The sequence below is a fragment of the Sminthopsis crassicaudata genome, chromosome 1 (assembly GCF_048593235.1).
Source record: "Sminthopsis crassicaudata isolate SCR6 chromosome 1, ASM4859323v1, whole genome shotgun sequence".
Classification (NCBI taxonomy): domain Eukaryota; kingdom Metazoa; phylum Chordata; class Mammalia; order Dasyuromorphia; family Dasyuridae; genus Sminthopsis; species Sminthopsis crassicaudata.
In genome coordinates this window covers 246,770,640-246,792,573 of record NC_133617.1, presented here as the reverse complement: position 1 = coordinate 246,792,573, position 21,934 = coordinate 246,770,640, and the positions used below count along the sequence as shown (strand labels likewise).

Genomic DNA, 21,934 nt, shown 5'->3' with positions numbered 1-21,934 from the left:
TCTTGTTGCTTTTCCCCTGATTAGATTATCCAAAATTTGCTAGATAGGTTGATTATTCTTAATTGTAAAATTTTATTTGTTTACTGTAGCATTATCATTTTAAATTCTCCTAAAAGTCAGGTGTTGAGTTTATTGTGTTCCTGAGTGTATATTCTGGATAGTTCTTGATGTTTCTGGGATCTTTTTTCCCCCCACTCCTGTAGTTTCAGGAGGTGAATGGATTCAATGGATTTTATTTTTACTTTTCACTTTGTTTCCAATACATATGGGAATTTTTTGTTTATTTTTGAAATGTGGTATCCAAATTCTTTTTTTTTGGAAGTGTCCTTTATTTTCTTTATTTGTGATTTCAGTTGTCCAATGATGCTTATATTATGTCTTCTTAACTTATTTTTCCTCCCCTACTCTCTCCCCAGTCTTTTTAGTTTTATTTTAATATGTCTTCTTGTTTCATGGAGTTATTGTTTTCTCTTTGGCCCATTCTAATTTTCACCGATTTCAACTCTTCAATAAGCTTTACCATTGTATGTTTTAAATGATCAATTTTATTTGCCATTCTTACCTTCTTTGCTATTATTTACTTAATATTACTTGACTTATCACTTATTTATTCATCAATGTCATCTCCTTCTCCTCTGGTCTTGCATAAAATAGCAAAGATGACTAGACTAAATCTTTAGGAATTCCCATTTTGGGGCTTAAGTTTTTTTGGTGACTTAGCTTACCAATTTCCTTCTAGTATATTTCTCAGCCCAAGCTAGCTCTGTCATTTCTGTGAGCCTGATAGTGCCTTCTCACCCTGCCCCCTTTCCTGACACCTTCTCTGATGTTACTAATATACGACCCCAGATGGTTTTACTTCTTCAATGCTTCCCTACCCCCTTATCCTGCTGTGATTCCTAGGTTGTGGACTCCCTGAACCTGGGCTTATCAGCTGTTCTGGCTGGGCCCTGCTTAGTCTTTCTTTCCCTTCTGTGCCTTGAATGTGGCTGTCAAAGTTTTTTCTAACCATGTCTTCTTTTTTGGGATCCCTGAAATGTTGCCTTCCACCTAAACTGGTTTGTCTTTGTTCAGTTCTTCCATCAGATTCTGAAGGTCTTTTTTGTGGAAATTCTGAGGTCTCCTATCTTATCTTACCATGCTTTTATCTTCTTACAGTTTCATGTAATTTACATTTTATTTTAGCAGAGTGGGTTTTTACTCCAAATGTAATTTCATAATTTTGATTGTATCCATTTCCCTAACACATAATTTTGATAGAAGGTTTTGCTTGTAGGGAATCTGAAAGTCATTCATTACTTCACCTCTTCCTTTGAAATCCTCTTCACAATAAGAACATATTTAAAGACTAACAATCAAAAAAAATTAAAGACATTTCCATATTGCTATATATGCTATATATTAATGTCATGCTTTGCAAAGACACTTTTTTTCCTGCATAAGTATGATTTAAATATGTGGTTATCAGAGGGCTTTTCATTATAAGCTTTATGGAATCACAGGATATGAGTTCAAATTCCTGTTCTGATACATAGATTTATGTTTGGAACTTAACTTCTGAGCCTCATTTTTCTCATTTATAAAATGAGGGCAGTTCAACTATATGACTGCTGACTTCCCTTGTAGTTCCATAGCTATCAAAAGTAATTGTAGAGCAGTTTTGAAGCAATCTTATAAAATTTGCTTTCCTTAATCTCCTTTTTTCTTTGTTTCATAATTGTTTTATATATCATTTCCCTTTGAGAAAAAATACAGTTTACAAAACTGTATTTGACTTTTCTATAGACCAGTTCTCTTCCATTCTTCCTTCCTCCCCAATCCTCATGAAGGGGTATAAGAAAATTAAGCAGTATACTGTTATTAGTAATTGTAGCTTAAAAATATACTAAATGAATGCCAACTAATCTATCCTCTTTGTTTTCAGAGTGTTGTGGTTTTTTGTTTTTTTTTTCAGGAAAGCATCCTGCTAGCATAATGTCAGTAAGAGGGCGGCAGGATTTAGAAATTCAAGGTCCTCGACTTAATAATACAAAAGAAGAAAAAACATCTATTAAATATGGTCCTGATCGCCGTTTAGATCCCATTATCACTGAGGAAATGCCATTATTGGAGGTATGGATTAATAAAAAAATGTGTATTAAAATATTACTACTTACAAAGGCTTAATTTATTAAAATAACTACACAAATGATCCTACTCATATCTGGGATTCAAAATGTTGCATTTGAAATTGAATATATGAATAATGATGCACTACTGATTTTCCTATCAAGTATATATCTCTTTGAGACAGGTAAGTATGAGTTGAAAATTTCCAGGTTGGTTAAAAAGTCGATAAACAATGTACAATATTTTTCTTTTAGCCTTCCCACTGATTACTTAGGTTTCTCTGGCTTTGATCCTTATTTCCATCCATTTCTTTTACAATTTGTAAGTTTTTCATCTTAGTTTGTAGATATGATTAATGTTGAATCTCTCAGTGAATGATGAATTCCCTTTTTAGATGAGTTAAGCTTTACTTTTGTTATCTATAAGGCAGAGTTTACTTTATAGGCTAGCTGCATATGGTTTCCATGTTTTATATAATATAATGATTGAAATTAGAATACTGTGAACAACTTATCTTCTAAACTTTAATAATTTTGCTTTTAAATACCATTTATCAATTTTTTTTATTTTTAACTGTGAAAGCTTGAATTCATGGAGAATTTGTGAAAAATGCCTTATATGAAAATAAGTATCCCTGATATAGAAAGGAATTCTAAAATTTTTATCTATAATTCCTGTCTAAGGAATTTATTTCCTTACTTGGAAGTTCCTCATGTAAATAAAATCACAGACCTAGTCCTAATTGATTCCTTGTTAGGGTTAAAATATTCTAAGAAATTATATACTATATTGTGATTATTCTGGCAAGTTAGCTATGGTAAGATGTTCCTGATATATAGAATATAGAAATTAGGATTACACCTTTGATTTCAAAGAGATTGCCTAAATTAGGAAAGTCTTTGCTAATGCAGATTGGCAGCTCTTCAACTTGTAGTTTTAGAGTGATGCCTAAAGCCTTAAAACGTTAAGTGAATTGTCCATAGTCATATAGCTGGTATATGTCAGAGGCAAGACTTGAAACTAGGTTTTCCTGGTTTTCAGGTCCATGTTCTTTCTGGAATGTTGCCCTGACTATAAATTTTCTACGTTTTTTCATTTAATTTGTAATCGAGAAAACAGCTGTTTTTTGGCAGTGAAAGCTTAATAGGCATCAAAAAGCTGTAACAGAAAGCAATCTAAAATATGGAAATACTGGTAAAAATGAAAGTGATTTTTGTACTCTAAATAAATATGTTCTGTTAATGCTTCCCAATGCCTACTCCAACTCTGATTCCTTTGATAGATGGATATGATGTTGATCTTTTCATCTCCATTTTAGTTTGGATATTTTAAATTCTTAGTATACTCTTTATAGTTTCCCTATTAGAAACGTTAACAAACTTTGAAAATTTTTCAAAGCTTGGAAGATAAAAGGTATAGGAAAATATTCTTTTGTGTATTTGATTTGAAGTTTCATATCTATTAAGAAGATGGATTTTTAAAAATATCTCATGTCTTATTAAATTTTAGTCATCCAGATAATACTGATAATAGAAGAGAAATTACTAAAACTGAAAGTTGTGGGAAATGGAGGGGAGGAGTTTAAATGCCCCTATTTCAAAATAATGAATGGGATTTGTTCCCCATAGATTAATAGACATATTAATCTTAAGTGATCCTAGACAGTAACTATACAGTAAACTCTCCAAGTTTGCAGTGATCATCAAGTTATTATAATGATATGCCAAGCTAATAGAAACAAATTAAGATAATCTAATAAAGTTTGTGCATTTAATACCCCCCCAAAAAGAAAAGGGGGGCAGATTAACTTAGGTTAAAGAAATAAGCCCAAAGAAAATATGAAATTATTTTATAATACTGGAATCTATCTGGAAAAAAAAGGGGTGGGGCTTGGTCTCACAATTTTGGTAAGAGACATGAAAATACATAAAGAATTTAAAAGTCATTGATTCAATGGTCATAAGGGTCAGATCTTGATTATAATGAAGGACAACAAAATTCATATAAAATATATATTGCATCTGCACCTGAGAAAATCATAAAGCTATCCAAGTCCAGATAAAAGATACAAAAATAGTGAGAATGAGGATGCTCGATTAGCAAATTCTAAATTCATATTCAAGTCATAAAGGTAATATTACAGATGGAATAGAGATTTAAATTTATTATAAATATGATAAGGAGCCTAAGGAAGATAACATTGGTGCAACATCAAAAAGACCTGAGTATAAAAGCAAGTGATATAATTTTTTCTTCACTCATCTTTATAGAAGACAATGCAGACATTTGTATCTGTGGAAAAGGCTTCCACATCAGAAATGAAATCATCAAACTAGAGCATGTATGAAAAAAAGCAATGGGTTAGGTAAAAAAAATCTCATTCATCAAATATTAATATGTGAGAATTTGGGCTTGGGAAACACATGTGGGTGATCCCAGCTTCCAGGAAGGCCGGAGATATTTCTTAAGTTTAGGAATTTCTAATTGTATTGGGCTACCCCAGGAAAGAAATGCTTATTGGATATCCACTTTAAATGTTGCATTAATATGAGAAGTAAGCTTCTCAGGAACAGATTGCCTAGGGAGGAACCAGGTCAGGTCAGAAATGAAAAAGGTCAAAACAATGACCCTTGCCTTTCCAGTATGGGCAGGATAGGCCAACTTCCTATTGGAAGGAAGGAAAGAGGGAAGGAGAGGAAGGGAAGGGGGAGAGAGAAAAAGTAAAAGAGGGAGAAAGGATAGAAGTAGTTATTTGGATCACCTCTTTCATCTATAATGATGTTACTGAAAAGCTTCTAGAATATTTTGAAATGAATTACTTAGGAATAAAGATGATACAGTTGTTGGTCTTTAAAAAGTAGAATTTCTTTAATTTGCTTTTCTGATAACAGAGAGAATACTAAGCTGTTCATTTATCCGTTTTGCTTGGGTTTTTTGCCCTGTAGAACAAATCTTGTATCAGACATGACAGCACAAAAATGATGAATGGGGAATTGATGATAAATATAAGGGAGGGAGTAGAAATGAGCACCTAGCTGCTCATAATGGATTTAAGTCATTTGACTCAGATGAATTAAAAAGTAATATATCTTGGATACTGAAAGATCTGGAAGATAGGATAGTGGGGTAACTTAGAGTCACATTTGAAAGATTATGGAAAATAAGAGAGAAATCACAAGGTTGGAGAAGGGCAAATATTGTCCTAGTTTTCAAAAAAGAGAAGATAAATACTTCCTACTATAGACCAAGGAGCTTGACATCGGTATCTGGGTAAATTTTCAAACTGATCATTAAAGAGATGCTTGGCAAACATTGAGAAAGTAGTGATTACAAATGACTTAGTCCAGAACATAACTTAAATTTCCTTTTTTTTTTTTAACAAGATTACTAAAAGAGAAGATGAACGAAATGCTGTGGTATAGTTTACTTAGATTTTAGAAAAGCTTTTTAATAAAATAGGCCGTATTACTTTTTGGAGAAAGATACAGATTAGCTAAAAATACAGTTAGGTCATTGAAGTACTGGATAGATGGGCTCAAAAGATAGCTAATGGCTCAGTGTTAACCAGGCAGATCTTTAGTACAGGTAACAATCTGTATGTGCCACTGTGATTATCAACTTTTTAAAGGATTTAATTTATTTTGTATTCTAAACTTAATAAACACCAAATAAAATGGGCATTTCCATATACCTAGTATAACAACAAAGATGCTTGTACTTAAAATTGCAGATCTGTTACATATAGTTTGTTTCTCTTTTAAATTTGTGTTAAATTCAGTATATAATTTTTAAAATTCTCACCTGTGATTCTTTCTTGCCTTCTCTCTCTTCTCCCTCTTTCCCCCATTATTAAACATTTTCCTTCTCTTTTACCTCTCCCTATTCACTGAAAAGAAAAATTGAAAGAAAGAAGAAATACAGAATTCAAGACTCATAAGTAACAAAATAAATTCTTGCTTTGGCCATGTTCAAGAGGAATTTATAATTCTGCTTATTAGTCTATCATCTCTCCTTCATGAAGTAGGCAGCCTTCTTTTCAGTCCTCTACAGTCATTGCATTGAACAAATTTGTTTTTATAGTATTGATGTACTCTAGCATAAATTTTTCTTCTGGTTCTGCTCACTTTATACTACATCAATTCGTAAAAGTCATCCTAGCTCTCTTTGAAAACATTTCTTCCCCATTTCTTACAGCATAATAATATTCTATTATACACTTATACCATAATTTGTTCATCCATTCTCAAATTGGTGGGCACTTCTTTAGTTTCCATTTTTTTTTTTTTTGCCATTTCAAAAAGAGCTGTTATAAATAATATGTATAGGACATTTTCTTTGGGATATAAGCATAGCATTGGTTTTCTTGGATTAAAGACTTACACTGTTTAGGAACTTTCTGGTCATGTTTCCAAATTGTTTTCCAAAATGTTTAGACTAATTGTAGCTAGTATACTATTGTGGCTTTTGTTCCTTAGTTCTTCCAATATTTATTTTGGTTTTGTTTCTTTTTTGGTGAACATTGCTGATTTTATGGGTGTGACATGGAACTTCAGAATTAGTTTAATTTACATTTCTCCATTAGTGATTTGGAGCTTTTTTATATGATTGTATATAGTTTGAATTTCTTTGCTTGAGAGCTGTCTGTTCAAATCCTTTGACCATTCATCAAGTGGGAAATGGTTCTTACACATTTAAATAAATTCTTTATATATCTTAGAAATGAGACTTTTATCAGGGAAACTTGCTAGGAGTATTTTTCCAGTTAATTGTTTTCATTCTAATCTTAGTTATATTGAATTTATATACACAAAACCTTTTAAATTTTATTTACTCAGTCTTGCACTGACTAAATTGGCTATTTAGACTTCTGAGAGATCCTTTGTATTTGGTCATGAGCTCCCCATTAAAAGATGTGAAAAGTAATTTCTTCTTTCTCTAATTTATTTATGATGTAACTTTTTTATATCTAGGTAAGATATCCGTTTGGAGCTTATTTTGGAATGAGATAGGAAATATTTGTTTAAGCCTAATTTCTGCTATACTACTTTCCAGTTTTCCTAGCAGAATTGATAAATAGTTTTTGTTCCAGTAATTGTGTTCTTTTGGCTTATTGAACATTAGGCCATCCGGATAAAGGTAGAATTGGAATGCTCAACAATTTTTCAAGTGACAGACACAAAACTTGGAATATCTAATAGATGGCATATTGTATGATAGTCAGGATCCAAAAATATCTTGACAGGATATTGGGTTGAATCTAAGAAGCAGAAATTCAGCAGAGATAAATGTAAAGTCTTACACTTGGGTACCAAAAAAATTATCTTCCTAGTCCTTAATGTGAGACACATTGTTGGACTTTAATTAGGAAAAAGATGGTGGGGACTCAGATGATTTGGGAGCTTACTATTAGCAGTATGATGTTGTTGCCAAAACAAATTAAAATGTTAAGAGGAATATCTTTTAGGAATAGGGAGGTTGAGGTGATTGTGCAATTGTACTTTACCCTCATCAGACATCTTGGGCGCCACACTTTAAGAAAGATTCTGATAAACTAGAGAATATCTAGAAAAGAGCAGTCATACTGAAGGACATCGAGTCTATGTTACTGAGCACCATTTGAAGGAATTGCACATATTTAGCCTGGAGAAGAGAAGATGTAAGGGTTTGGAAGGAGGAAAGTAGAGAATATGAAAGCTAGGGCTATAAGGCCGCGAACCAGTAGTATAGTAGACAGAGGCCTGGGTCATGAGTTATATTCAACTTTACTGTGTAATGCTAAGTCACATAGTATCCTAGATAAGTCACTTGATTTCATAACCTCAGCAAGTTAATTCAGCCATTCTAAGAAGATAACAATTGAAACTTAAATAGAGGCAGGATTTTTAGCTCAGTAGGAAGGCAGATGAAATTCAGTTTTATTCCGATAGTAACAATCCAAAGCACTTTTATGATGTACTGAAAGTTAATTATGAGCCAGAGAGTTGTAGTGCATCCCAGCTACTCAGTGTTAATGGAGCCACATTCGAGAAGGACTGAACACATCCACAGTTTTCTTAACACTCTTGTCATCAATACTTGAAACCATTGACCTTTTACCTCAGGTAGAAATTAATGACTTTCTAGCTGAAGTTCCAGCTGAAGAAGAGGTTTTTGAGTTTGAATTTGAATAGATTATTTTTATATGACAAAATACTTGGTGCTGATTCTGTTCTGACTGAGATTTACAAAGTGGGTGATCCATTGATCATACAGTAGTTGGCTGAGATTTTCTGGATTATATGGCAAGAGTTGGTTATACCCAGGAGTTTAAGGATACCTTCATTGGCCATCTATCTAGAGGTAAAGGGAATAGATTGTCCTGTGACAATCTAAGCCAGAGGAAGGAGTCTATCTGTTAGTCATTGCTGGCAGGATTCTTGCCAGAGTCCTCCTTAATAGGCTGATCCTGCATCTGGAAGAAGTCTCATGTATCTGAGAGCCAGGGTGGCTTCAGAAGAGACCAAGGAACAGTTGCTGTGGCGTCTGCTGCCCAACAATACCAGGAAAACTGCCAGGAGCAGAACAGAGGTCTGTATACAACATTTGTAGATCTCACCAAGGCCTTATGAAAGTTATGTCAAAATTCAGTTGCCCAGAAAAATTCATCAGTATAGTACATCATTGTAATGTGCTGTTGTCTCCAGAAGCTGCTGATCGCTCTCTGGGAGGAAATCTGCTGTGTCATCTCAAATCTCTCGGACAGATTCTTCTTCCTGTAGAGAGCCGACTTCCTTTCCTGCAGAGAGCAGCCTCAAGTCTGGTCCAGAAACAACTCCCTTTTTCCTCCAGAGCTGCCTTCTTTATCCTCCCAGAGAATGGGCGTGGGATAATGCAAGGGCTTCTGGGAAGAATTACTTCAACCAATGAACTTGCTCCTCCTAAGCATGCAAGCTCTTCCCCAGGAAAGGCTGGAACTAGAGAATTGTCAAATACCGACTTAGCACTTAGTAAGAACCTAATATCTCATTATCTTATTAGCACTTAATAAGAACCTAACACATCATGATGACACGCTTGCCTTGTTCTGAACAGCATTCCCACAGAATGAAACAAGACTCTGTGCTTGTTTGCATGCTGTTTACCACCATGTTTTCATATGCCTTCAATGAAGACAAATATGGCATCAGTCAGCTATATCAGTGATTTCATCTTGAAAGGGATGCAAGCCAAAACTAAAGTCAAGGGAATGTGGGTGCCAGACTTTTTTGTTTGCAGATGATTGTGAACTCAGTGCAGCCTCTGAAGCTAGATGCAACAAAGTATGGTTCAGTTCTTAGCTATTTGTGTTACTTTTGACCTAACACCACCAAGAAAACACAGGTACTCTAATCAGCCAGCATACAGCCATACAATCCATATGTAGAACCATCACTTACAGCAAATGATGATAAGTTCTCTTACCTGGGCAGTGTACTTTCCAGGGGTGTTCACATTGATAATGAAATTGACACTCAATTCCAGAGCTAGCTCAGTGTTTGGGAGGCTCCAAAGGAAAGTGTGGGAAAGGAGAAATGTTAGACTGAGTACCAAGCTGAAGATCTGCAAAGCAGTTGTGCTGATCTCATTGTATGCCTATGAAACTTGGACATTATTATTCCAGTGCCATGCCATGCTTCCATTTGAATTTGAAAAGATTCTGAAGATCACCTGGCAGGATAAGATAACAGATACTAAAGTCCTTTTTCAAACTAAACTACCCAGTATTCTAACTCGACTGCAGAGAGCAGAGTTGGGCTGGCCACATTGTTTGAATGTCAAATGTATGCTTGCCCAAAAAGATTATTTTATGGAGAACTCACACAGAATAAGTGCTCACAAAGTCAGAAAAAGCAACACAAGAACACTTTTAAGATCTTTTTTAAGAACTTTTGAATTGATTTATTACAGAGATACTGACACAGGATCACCTAGTATGGCATACCTCATCAGAGAAAGTGCTGTGCATTCTGGGCAAAGCAGAACTGAAGTAGCTCAAAAGAAATGCAAGATGCACAAAATTACAGAATCCCTTGCAAATGTTCATATGGATTATTTGTATCTGTGCTCATATTGATCTGATCAGCCACAGTTGGACACACTAACTTGAGTCTGACATAGTAATGTCATTTTGGTCTAATTCTAGAATAAAGGATGACAACAAGAGGCAGCTAGGAGTACAATTGATAGAACACTGGGCTTGGAGTTCAAAAGACCTAGGCTCATATCCATCCTTAGTCTTTTAATAGCACAAGACTGTGGACAAGTCAATTAACCTGTCTCACTTTCCTTAATTATAAAAGAGATGGGACCCTATAGAAAAATAATAGTACCTTCTTCATGTCATTATAGAAAGCAAATGAGATAACTGTGCCTAGAACATAGTAAGCAGTTAAAAAAATGCTTATTTTCCCCCTTTCTCTCCTTGGAGTAGTTGACCACTGAAGCCTTTTACAACTCCTCAAATTATGATTCCATAATTTACTCACACCTCCTCTGTCATCTCATCCTTCCATCTTTTGTCTAACAATCAATTTTCTTAATGCTTGCCAAAGTATCTTTATTTCTGTGAGTTAATTTTGAGCCATTTCCATTTTAGTTGGTACAGTTGATAGAACACCCATGCTATTGAATTGAATGTTAGTTGATTGACAGGTTTACCTCTTTTGGAGACTGATGAGGAGAACCAGCTCTCTTGGAAGGAGCTTGATGACTTTATTTATAATTGATTTTGTGATGAGATTATTGGATTAATCACTAGGGGGACCCTGGAATTTTAGTGTTATAAATCTCCAGAATGGCTTTTGATTCACAGTTTGCATTAAATTATTGTATTAATGGGTTCTGTGATAATGCTGACCATTTCTTAACTAAAAAAAATTATTAATATGTATGTTTAACATGCATTCTCTTGGTTTTTCTTACATGTATGTTTCTCTATAGTGATATGCCCATAATACAGTCCCAAACAAAAGAATTTTAAAATTTCCAGGAATAATTTCACTGGCGTTTTCAGAAACCATCCAAGTATAAGGTTGCCTATAGGCAACCTTTTTTTTTTTTTTTTTTTCTTTGTTACTTTGGTAGTTTTCTTTATTGGTTCTCTGCCTTTCACTACTATAATAGTTGTATGCCTTTTGAAAGTCCATTTTAGATCATTATGAAATTCATGTGTGTGGATAATCACTTTTCATTTCTCTCTTGTATTAAAAACAAAGGAAACATTATTTTGTCTAATTATTCTCATATTACCAATGTACAAATAAGTATTTGAAGTATTTTTTTCTTTCCAGTTGAGGTGTGGTATGGGATGAGAAATTGAAAATTGTTAAGTTAATACATCACTGGTTTTTACATGCAATTGTAGAAACTATGTGCTTGCACCCTAGAGACCAAGATGTTCATTGTAATTTATTTTCAAAAAGACACATGGCCCATAGTCTGCATACTGCCCACTGTACTCTGGAGGGAGTCTTGAACTAAATTAAAAGGCATGTGGGAAATATTTAAGAAACTAATTAAAAACATAGTAAGATATAGATAATGTTAATATTTGGTTTTGTGAAATAATATGCAACCCACAGGGATCTTTATATATGGGTTAGTGGCTATTTTTTCTGTTTAGTAGTATTCCTTCTTATCCCTTTCTTCCCAAGAAAATCTGTCTGACTGTACCTCTTATTAGGTAGTTGGAATTACCATTTTTATTGACATTTATTGCCAATCAAACTGTTCTAAATATGCTATAGATATACCTGCAAAGTCAGTTTTCTTATACATGTTTTGATTATGAATAATGAAATGCTTATAAAATGTCTTGCTAAATGTGTTTTTGTTAAAAAGTAGAGACTCAGTTGTAGAAAGAAATTCATGGGGTATTTGCCAAAATAATAATTTTTTTTCCTCCCGCAATGCAGGTGTTCTTTATAAATTTTCCTACGGGACTTCTTTGCGGGGAAATCAGAAAAGCATATGTTGAATTTGTCAACGTCAGCAAGTGTCCTCTTACTGGATTGAAAGTTGTTTCTAAGCGTCCAGAGTTTTTTACCTTTGGTGGTAATACTGCTGTTTTAACACCTCTGAGTCCCTCAGCTTCTGAGAACTGTAGTGCTTACAAAACTGTTGTGGCAGATTCTACCTCTGGATCTATTGCCCTCACATCATCAGCTTCCTCAATAGACTTTGGCTTTGGCATAGGAAATCAGCCAGAAGTGATTCATGTGCCCCTTCCTGACTCTGTTCTTTTGCCTGGGGCTTCAGTCCAGCTGCCTATGTGGTTACGTGGACCAGATGAAGAAGGTGTTCATGAAATAAACTTTTTGTTTTATTATGAAAGTATTAAAAAGCAGCCTAACATCTGGTGAGTATTTTTAAATTTTCTTAAGATAAACTTCCATTTTTAATGTGTTTTTAAAATATGCATATTATTAATATACTACCATTTTAAAAAGGAAAACAATCACCCTTCTTCTTTACTATGCATAATGTTTATGCCTCAGGTTATGCCTAATATCTCTGAACTGCCTGGCTGCAAGATTTGACAGAGGTGGACTCTAATCTCTAAGACCACTTCCAGCTCCAAAATGCAAATGATTCTGATATGGCCACAGGTTCCATAAATTTCCAGGTGACCACTGTGTCAACCCAGTGTAATTGGATATCGTTCATACTTGAAGAAGCTATCTAACCCATCATCAGGAGGGTGTGTGCTTTGACATTATTTTCTTCCTTTAGTGGATTTAATTATATGCCTATCCATTTATTCTTTCACACAGGACCCTTTGTAACCAGTGTGTACATTTTCAAAATTGCTGGCTCGTGTGACAGTTTAATTTATGTCATTGGATAGAATAAAACTAATTAGCTAACATGGAGAGGATTTCTTATCTTGGTCATAATTCAACATATAGCACAGCAGAATCCTATTTGTGTAATTGTTTCAGGAAAATAGCTGGAAATAACTTTCTTTTTATGTTTACTTAAATAAAGCTATTGAAATATTTTAAAGGGCTTCAGACCATTAAAAATTATTTTAGTGAACACTGACAGTGAGATGTCAAACAAAAAATTTAATCAGTGGACACTTTTTATCAGTGCTCATCATAAACTACTTAGGAAATAAAGTTAAAGAATGTGTAATAACAGATTTGGGGCAAAAGTAATGGTCCTGAATTTCAAGGCATTTCACAAAGCTGAATTAAAAATTGACTTTTCTCATCTGTTTTTGATTCAAAGAATTAATTTTTCAGTAGAAATAGGGACATCTGACATAAAGTGAACTTTTTGGAAGAGAACTAAAAAACATACTTGAACAATCTCTACCTGAAATGGTAGTCACTTTTACATTTTGGTAGTAAAAAATTTTTTTGGTCAAGAGTGTAACCATTTGAAAAAATTGGCTCATTTTTCCTTTTGGAAGTGAAGAAGTTTAAATGTTTAAAAATAATAATAATAAGTCAAATGTTTAAAAATAATAATAATAATAATAATAATAATTCAATCTACTTTTGTAATCTCCAAACTTCTATTTAAGGACCAGTAAGAGTATTATAATTTTTTAGTTAGATATAAGCAGATTTGAGAATTGTCATAAACATATATTCCTCCAAAGTGTGCAAACCCTTTTAACTGAATTTCCATTCTTCAGATAACACTGAAATCAGTCCTATTAGTGTCCCTATTTTCTAAGGAGGAAACTCACAAGTAACTTGTTCATAGTTCACAAAGCTATTTAGCATCTGAGGTGGATTTCAAACCCTAGTCACTCTTCTCTGCTGTATCATAACAGTGAGCTTTTCTATATTTAAGGTTTTTTTAGGTTTGGTGATCAAAGGGAATAGATTTTAAATTAGTAATCAAGATTTCATTTATAAAAAAAGCTTATATGTAAAATTAACTACTCAAAGGTTTAATTAACCTATAAATTTATTTTATTTTTGTTTATTTTTTGAATCATTTGGGGTTAACTAATTTGCCCAAGGTCACACAGCTAGTTAAGTGTTAAATGTCTGAGGCTGAATTTGAACTCAAGGACTGATGCTCTCTTTACTGTACCATTTAACTGGTATCAGATTCATTTCTACAAACATTTTTTTGCTAAGCACTATACTAGGTGCTGGGGATTCAGAGAACAATTTCTTAAGGAACTTTCATTTTTTTTAAAGGGAGATAACGTGTGTGTATATATATATATATATATATATATATATATATATATATATATATATATATATATGTATAAATACAAAATACAAGATATAATTGGGGAGGGAGAGAGGTAGTAAGATGGAAATCAAGGTTAGTTTTTTGTGGCACGTGGTACTTCAGCTGAGCCTTGAAGGAATTATAAACATTTCATTTGGGAAGCCATTAATTATGATAGACAAAGATGATTGTAATTTTATATGAAGGAGAAAATATAGGTCAAGAATTTCAAAAGGAGAGGACTATACGTGTGGCAAATTATAAAACAATTGGCATTCTCCTAGCAAAAGGTAAATAATTTATTTTACTTAGTTAGAAAGAGGGACAGTTGATATATAGATTTTACTAAAAGCCATGCTTAGAAGTCTAAAGTTTGATGAGGGGGGGGGGGAAGAGGTATAGATGACACTAGATAATGTAACTGAACAGATATATGTGGATACTAATTATGTAGTTGTCTCAAACTAAAGGATTACAACATAGAAGTCAATATAAAAAGTTTTAAATGTATAGGGAGAAACTATTTCAATCATCAAGTAGAGGGCTAGTTGTGAAAGGAAATCATCAAGTGTAGGGTCCATAGATTTAGAAGTGGTGGAGACATCAGAGGCCAGCATGTTTAACTCTCTTATTTTTCAGATGGGGAAAGTGTTAAGGGAATCAGATGATTTCCTAAAGTTATATAGGTAGTTGTGGAGGTGAGATTCATGCTTGGCTTCTGATAGCAGAGTATAGCTTACATTAAGGGGAGCTTTTTGGAATGAGTGAAGACTTGGATACCTAGAAGCCTTCTGGTGATCTTCCATAGAACTCTCTATGTTCACCATGTATTTGGCATTTATTACATGCTATTTTTATTTACTTTTTGTGTCACTGCAACATAAGGCCCTAGATTTTGAGATAGAAGGGACTTCAGGGATCATGTGGGACCCAGAAAAGGGGCTTGACTTGTACAAGTTCACACAATAGTAAATGGCAAAAATCAGGAATGGGTCCCAGAATTCTATATCCTATATGAAATTATTTATTTCAACCAGTATTGGTTACATGACTTTCATATTACAAAGTGTTAATTTCTATAAGATGTTCTTTAAGGGACATTTTAGGACAATCATAAATCACACATTGTCTTATATATTTTATATACATATATAATAAATCACACATTGTCTTACATATTTTATATATTTATAAAGTACCATACAAATAATAGAAACAGAGAACTATAGAAAAGAGAGGAAGGAGGATATGATGAGGAAGGGCTTCCTGGAGGTGACATTTAACCTGGACTCTTAAGGCTGAGTAAAGTTTTTCTTTCTTTAAAGTTTTATTGATATCTTTTGTTTTACTATCACAGACATATTTATTTTGGATATATATCACCATTAAACTCATGCCCTCTTTAGTGAGCCTTCCATTGTAACAAAGAAAAATAAGTCGAGCAAAACTAATTGCTCAGGTAATCAAGTAGACTTTTAATATGTAGGGATGGATATGAGTAAAATGACATTGTAGGTAGAGGCAAACATATGCAGCATATGCAACTTGGTGAAAAAACTAGGGAAGTCTCCTGGTACACTTCAGTACTGATGCTTGTAGTGTAGTGTTTAAAGAGGGAGGGATGGAGTCTGGGGTTTGTAGCCTAGGGCCTGGGGCCTGGCAGGGAGGCAGACAGAATAACAGAGAACTTTCAAGACAGGCTATTAAACAAGCTTTATTTAGTACGCATTAGGTGAACTTTAGAGATTTTTTTGGTTTGTTTAGCAGGGAAGTGGCATGATCAGAGCAGTGCTGTTAAAAAAAAATGAATCTTGAGGTACAAAATTGATCAGAAGTGAGAAAAACAGGTTAGTAGAAGACTAGTTAGACTGTTAAAGCATTGTTATAATTTTCTAGGTGTAAGGTAATAATAATTAGCTCTTATAGTACTTTAAGGTGTTGAAAATGCTTTATATAACATAAACATGTCAGTGTGAGTGTGGGTATGGGTGTGTGTTTATCCCTTTCTGAGGAAGGTGCTATTTCTCTTTTATAGATGAGGAAATAGTATGTGAGGCAGGATTCAAGCATTTCTTTTTGATTCTATAGTGCCATCTAGCTGCTTCTAGTAATAAGGGTCTGAACTTTTGGTGTTCAAAATCTTAATAACTTATCTCCCCACCCCACTCCCTACATCTTTCTAATCTTTTATGCCTTATGCTAACTTTTCCCTATTCCTTAGTACTCTTGTGTTCCAGTAATATTACCCTTGGAATTCTTTGAGCAAGATATTTCAGCTGTCACTTTGGGGCATTTTCACTGTCCTTAAAGGCTTCTTCCTCATTTCTATTTCTTGGTTCCTTCAGTTCTCTGCTAAAATCCCACTTTTTTCACGAAGCCTTTTTTGCTTCCTTATAATTTAGTGTCTTCCCTCTATTAATTATCTTCAATTTATTCTGTATACATCTTGTTTGTACATAAATGTCTGCTCTTGAGACTATGACCTTCTTGAGGGTGGTAACTGTCTTTCACCATTCTTTGTCTCACCTAGTAGTGCCTGGCTCATAGTAGGTTTTTAATAAGTATATATAGACTCAGAAGAAAAAGACCAAAGGAACCAATTTGAGAGAGACTCTGAAGGAATAAGGCATAGAAATTGTAACTAGATATAAGTCCTATGAAAAAGGAACAGCCAATAAAATCCTTGATGTTTTAATCCAGAATGCCTGAGATTGGGGAAAAGAGGGCAGTGACTGGGAGGGAGTGGATACCATTAACAAAAATGAAAAAGAAGAAGGTATTCTTTTAAAAGAGAGAAAAGGATGAGTACAGTATGACATCTTCATTTAGAAGTATTGGTAAATCCTTGTGAGTATTTTTAGTAGGTAGTAGTAAATTCAGAACTGAGATAGGGTGGTGATGGTGGTATAAAAGATATTTGGGAATCATTCTTGAGGATGATAATAGCTGAAACTGGGAATGAATGAGGTCAATGAAGGCTAAGGCGAGAGAATTTTAATTTTTAAATTTTCTTGTTCTTATCAATGAGGCTAAAATATTTAGGCCAATTTGTAAAGCTTTAAAAGCTATATATAAAAGTTTCATCATATTTGATTTTATATTTCATACTTGATCCTAGAGACACGAGAAAGGCACTTGATTAAGAAAGTGATTGTTAGTTATATGTGCATGAGAAGATCACTCTATCAGCAGGATTTTAGGGTAGACGGGAGTTAGGATAAGTCTTGAAGCTGTAAGCAATAATCTAGTCAAGAGCTGTTCAGGACCTAAATTGTGGTTGTGTATATTGGCTGTTAGTCTGAAGGATGCTGCTTTTAATTTTCTTGCTTGTGTGAAATACTTTTATGTAGCTTATAGTGGATGAAACAATATTAGGACTTTTAAATGATCAATCAGAATCGAACTAAACCTAACAGAATTTTCTTTTGTTTCTATGGTATCAAGCCTCTCTAGTCTTAATTAAATATGAAATAATTGAATGAAGACTTTTGAACTGAAGTATTAGGAATATTTTTTGTGATATTCCAATTTTGATTATTGTCAAATGTGTGTTATCTAATAATAACCAGCATTACAGTATCATAGTTTTCATTTTTGAAATTTGCTTTGTTTTTATATGTAATTAATTTCCAAAGATATCCCTCCTTCCATTCCTAGAAAGCAATCCTTTGTAATAAAGAACAAGGAAAAAAATTGACACATTAACCACATTTCACAATATATGTAATGTTTCACATTCATAATTTTCTAGTGGAGGGAATGATTTACCTAAACTCTGAGCCCAAGCTTGTTCATTGTAATTATGTAGCATTCAGTTTGTTTTTTTTATTCTTTCCATTTACATTGTTGTAGCCATTGCTTTTTTTTTTTTTTCCCTTGTTTCTGTTTATTTCACTTTGCATCAGTTCATGTGTTCCCATGCTTTAGAGTTTACATTTATTTTTCTTCAGTCACAGGGTATTAAGACATACAGCAGTTATTTGTACTAGCCGATCTTTGAATGTACGAGCTACAGTCTGCAGAAGTAATACTCTTGAAGGTGAAGAAGTCAGAGGAGGCAATATGCTTGTCTTTGTGGATGTGGAAAATATCAATACTGTAAGTTTTAGTTTTCTCTTGTAAAATTAGTTTCTTATTTTCTTGCACTTAACTGATTTCAGTTGAGTAAATTTTTTTTTCTTTTGTAAATTTTATAATCTGTTGGTATAATTGTAGAAGTAATTACATAATAAATCATTTTAGTAACTATGCAATATAATATAGGATATAGGAGTCACTTTCTTATTCTTGGGATTACACCCAGGTCTGTCTCAACTCTTTTAGTCTCTTAATGTTAATCAGTTAAATTTAATGCCTTATTTACCTACATTAATTCGATCTTGAACAGTCTTTCTTCTTTTTTTGGGTAAATATATGGCAAGTTCATGTGCCATATAAAGTGTCATAAATTATTAATCTAAACCAAAAAAAAAATCATTAAATTTTGGAAAGGGAAACATAAAGATAAAAAATGTATTAAAATCTTCTCATTAAGGGCAAGTTATTAACATTACATTTATAGAATTCTTGTAGGTTTTCAGTCACTTTCCAGTGTTTCAATATTGTCCCTTGCAATAGACCTCCATGAATTCTGATATTGTCTTGACAGATTTGTAGTAGTTTGACTTTTTATTCTTAAAACACTTCAGGATTTCTTCATACTGCAGTCCTGTGATACACAGAAAATTCTTTTCAGGCAGATTGTGATTTTAATTATAAGACAGATAGGGTTTGTTTTTTTGTTTTTTTGTTTTTTTTTGGTTTGTTTGTTTTGTTTTGTTTTTGTTTTAATTAATTAGAGTTTTTATTTACCATATATATGCATGGGTAATTTTACAGCATTGACAATTGCCAAACCTTTTGTTCCAGTTTTTCCCCTCCTTCCCCTCCCATCCCCCCAGATGGCAGGTTGACCAATACATGTTAAATATGTTAAAGAATAAATTAAATATAATATATGTATGCATAAGACAGATAAGTTTTTAAAGGATTTATTCTTAGTTTAATCATTTGTAATGTAAACTGGCTGTAACATTTGAGCATTCTACTTTGTGTAAGATTTTTTAAGCATTGATAAATTGATTTTTTTTTTAAGATTCTAAAATATGGAATTTATTTTTTTTAAATTGGCAAAAATTAGTGTTTGGAACTCTCTCTTCCCTCCCATACCCCCAATCCTTATCAATTAAAAAAGAAAGAAAAACAAAATTCTTGTTGAAAGCATATACAGTCAGGCAAAATAGATTCCCACATTGGCCACATTCCAACAAAATATATTTTGGTTTGTATTGAGTATCACTTTTTTTTTTTTTTTTTTTTTTTTTAAAGAAGGTATGTAGCCTGTTTTATCATCTGAAATTGTGTTTGGTAATTTTGTTGATTAGAGTTCCTAAGACTGCATCACTTTACATAGATTTTTGGGCCTCTTTCCAAAATCATAACCTTCATCATTTCCTACAGTACAATAGTATTCTTTTACATTCAAATACTACAACTTGTTCCAAAATTCCCATTAGTGGATGCCCTATATTTTTGTACAACCTTTTGAGTTTGTTTTGCGTAGGACAAATCTTTTTCCTTATTCTATTCTCTCTTTCTCTCTCTCTCTCTTTTTTAAATTAAAGCTTTTTATTTTTCAAAACATATGCATGAATAATTCTTTAACATTAGCCCTTGCAAAACCTTATATTCCAATTTTCCCTCCTTTCCCCCACACTCTCACCTAGATGGCAAGTAGCCTAATATGTTAAAACATGGTAAAAATAATATGTTAAATCCAATATATGCATACATATTTATACAATTATTGTGCTGCACAAGAAAAATCAAATCAAACTAGTAAAAAAGAAAAAGAAGCAGAATAAAATGCAAGCAAGCAACAACAAAAAGAGTGAAAATTCTGTGTTATAAACCACATTCAGTTCCCGAAAATCCTCTCTCTGGGTGTAGATGCCTCTATTCATCACTGAACAATTGGAATTGGTTTTGAATCTTCTCATTGTTAAAGAGAGCTACGCCCATCAAAATTGATCATTGTATAATCTTGTTGCTGTATATAATGAACTGATTCTGCTCATTTCATTTATCATCAAGTCTAGTCCTTTCTGAAATCATCCTATTGGTTTTTTCTCATACAATAATATTATTCTATCACATTCTTATACTATAACTTATTCAGGCATTCTCCCACTGATGGGCATCCATTCAGTTTCCAGTTTCTTTCTACTGCAAAAAGGGCTGCCATTAACATTTTTGCATATGTGGGTCTCTTTCCCTCCTTTGAGATCTCTTTATCTACCCTTGGTCTTTTTAATTACCTTCAACTTTGCTTCCTAATATGAGCAAAGTGTGTGTGTATATATGTATGTGTGTGTGTATTTATTTTCTTTGACTAGTTCAGATGAGATGGCGATTCCATCATCACTTATTTTCATTGTTTCTTGCTTGTTTGTATAAAACTTGTGTATCCTGATTATGTGAAATAATTTCCCTCATCCTTGCATTCTTTTTTCCTCTCATTTAATTCCTTCTCCCTTCTCTTTCCATTTCTTTTAAGATAATCCAAGAAACAGAACCATTCCCAAGTCCTCTATTTAGACTCCCTTCCTTGACTTCTGATGGTGATAAAGTTTTTGATGAGAAGAGAGGGATATACCATTAGAATCTAATCAGTTCACCCTTATTTAGTACCTTATTGTTCATTTGTGGCTTTTTTATGTTTTTCTTCATTCTGTCATTCTTCATAATTTCTCTGTGCTTCTGTTTTTGTTTTGTTTTTATCAAAAATACTGGGGATTCTTCTATTTCAATAAACTCAGTTTCGTTAATTAAATTATATTTGGTTGTAAGTCTACATATCTTTTTGCCTTCTGGAATTTTATTTTTTCTTTAACCTAGAAGCTTTAGTGGCAGCTAGGTGGCGCAGTGGATAGAGCACCAGCCTTGAATTCAGGAGGACCCCAGTTCAAATTTGGTCTCAGACACTTAACACTTCCTTGCTGTGTGACTCTGGGCAAGTCACTTAACCCCAGCCTCAGGGGAAAAAAAGAAAGAAAAAAAAACCTAGAAGCTCTGGCTTTTGGCTGCGTTGTTGTTGTTTTTTTTTTTTTCCCCTTGGGATTTCTTTTAGGAATTTATGGTAGATTCTTTCTGTTTCCAATTTGCTATCTGATTCAAAAGATCTGGTAATTTCTTTTTTGTGATTTCTTAAATGGTGATATTAAGGCTTTGGTCATAGTTTTCAGATGGTCCCAATGATTCTTAAGTTATTTCTCTTTAATCTGTTTTTGAGGTGGTTTTACTCAAGGCCTCAGGAAGGCCTAAGCTCAAATTTGGCCTTAGACTCATACAAGTTTTATGACTTTAGGCAAGTCATTTAGCTTATATTTGCCTCTGTTTCCTCTTCTGTAAAATAAACATAACTTCTAAGGTAGTTCTGAGTTTCAAATGAAATTATAAGTGTAAACTGCTTAGCACAGTCCCTGGCACATAGTAAGCATTATGAAATGTAAGTGGTTAGCAGCAGCAGTAATTATTTTTGCTAAGAGATAGCTAGGTAACAGAGTAT

General features: G+C 33.3%; 1 protein-coding gene across 4 annotated transcripts in view; it reads left to right on the top strand.

Moving 5' to 3' along the window:
• Nucleotides 1-21,934, top strand: part of TRAPPC8 (trafficking protein particle complex subunit 8) — a 129,026-nt gene that overhangs the window by 76,121 nt on the left and 30,971 nt on the right. For all 4 annotated transcript variants that reach the window (XM_074277233.1, XM_074277225.1, XM_074277218.1 and 1 more), the window contains 3 exons: nt 1,955-2,112; nt 12,042-12,484; nt 18,279-18,426. In XM_074277233.1, the coding sequence (XP_074133334.1) occupies nt 1,955-2,112; nt 12,042-12,484; nt 18,279-18,426 (749 nt within the window). The remainder of the gene's footprint in view (nt 1-1,954; nt 2,113-12,041; nt 12,485-18,278; nt 18,427-21,934) is intronic.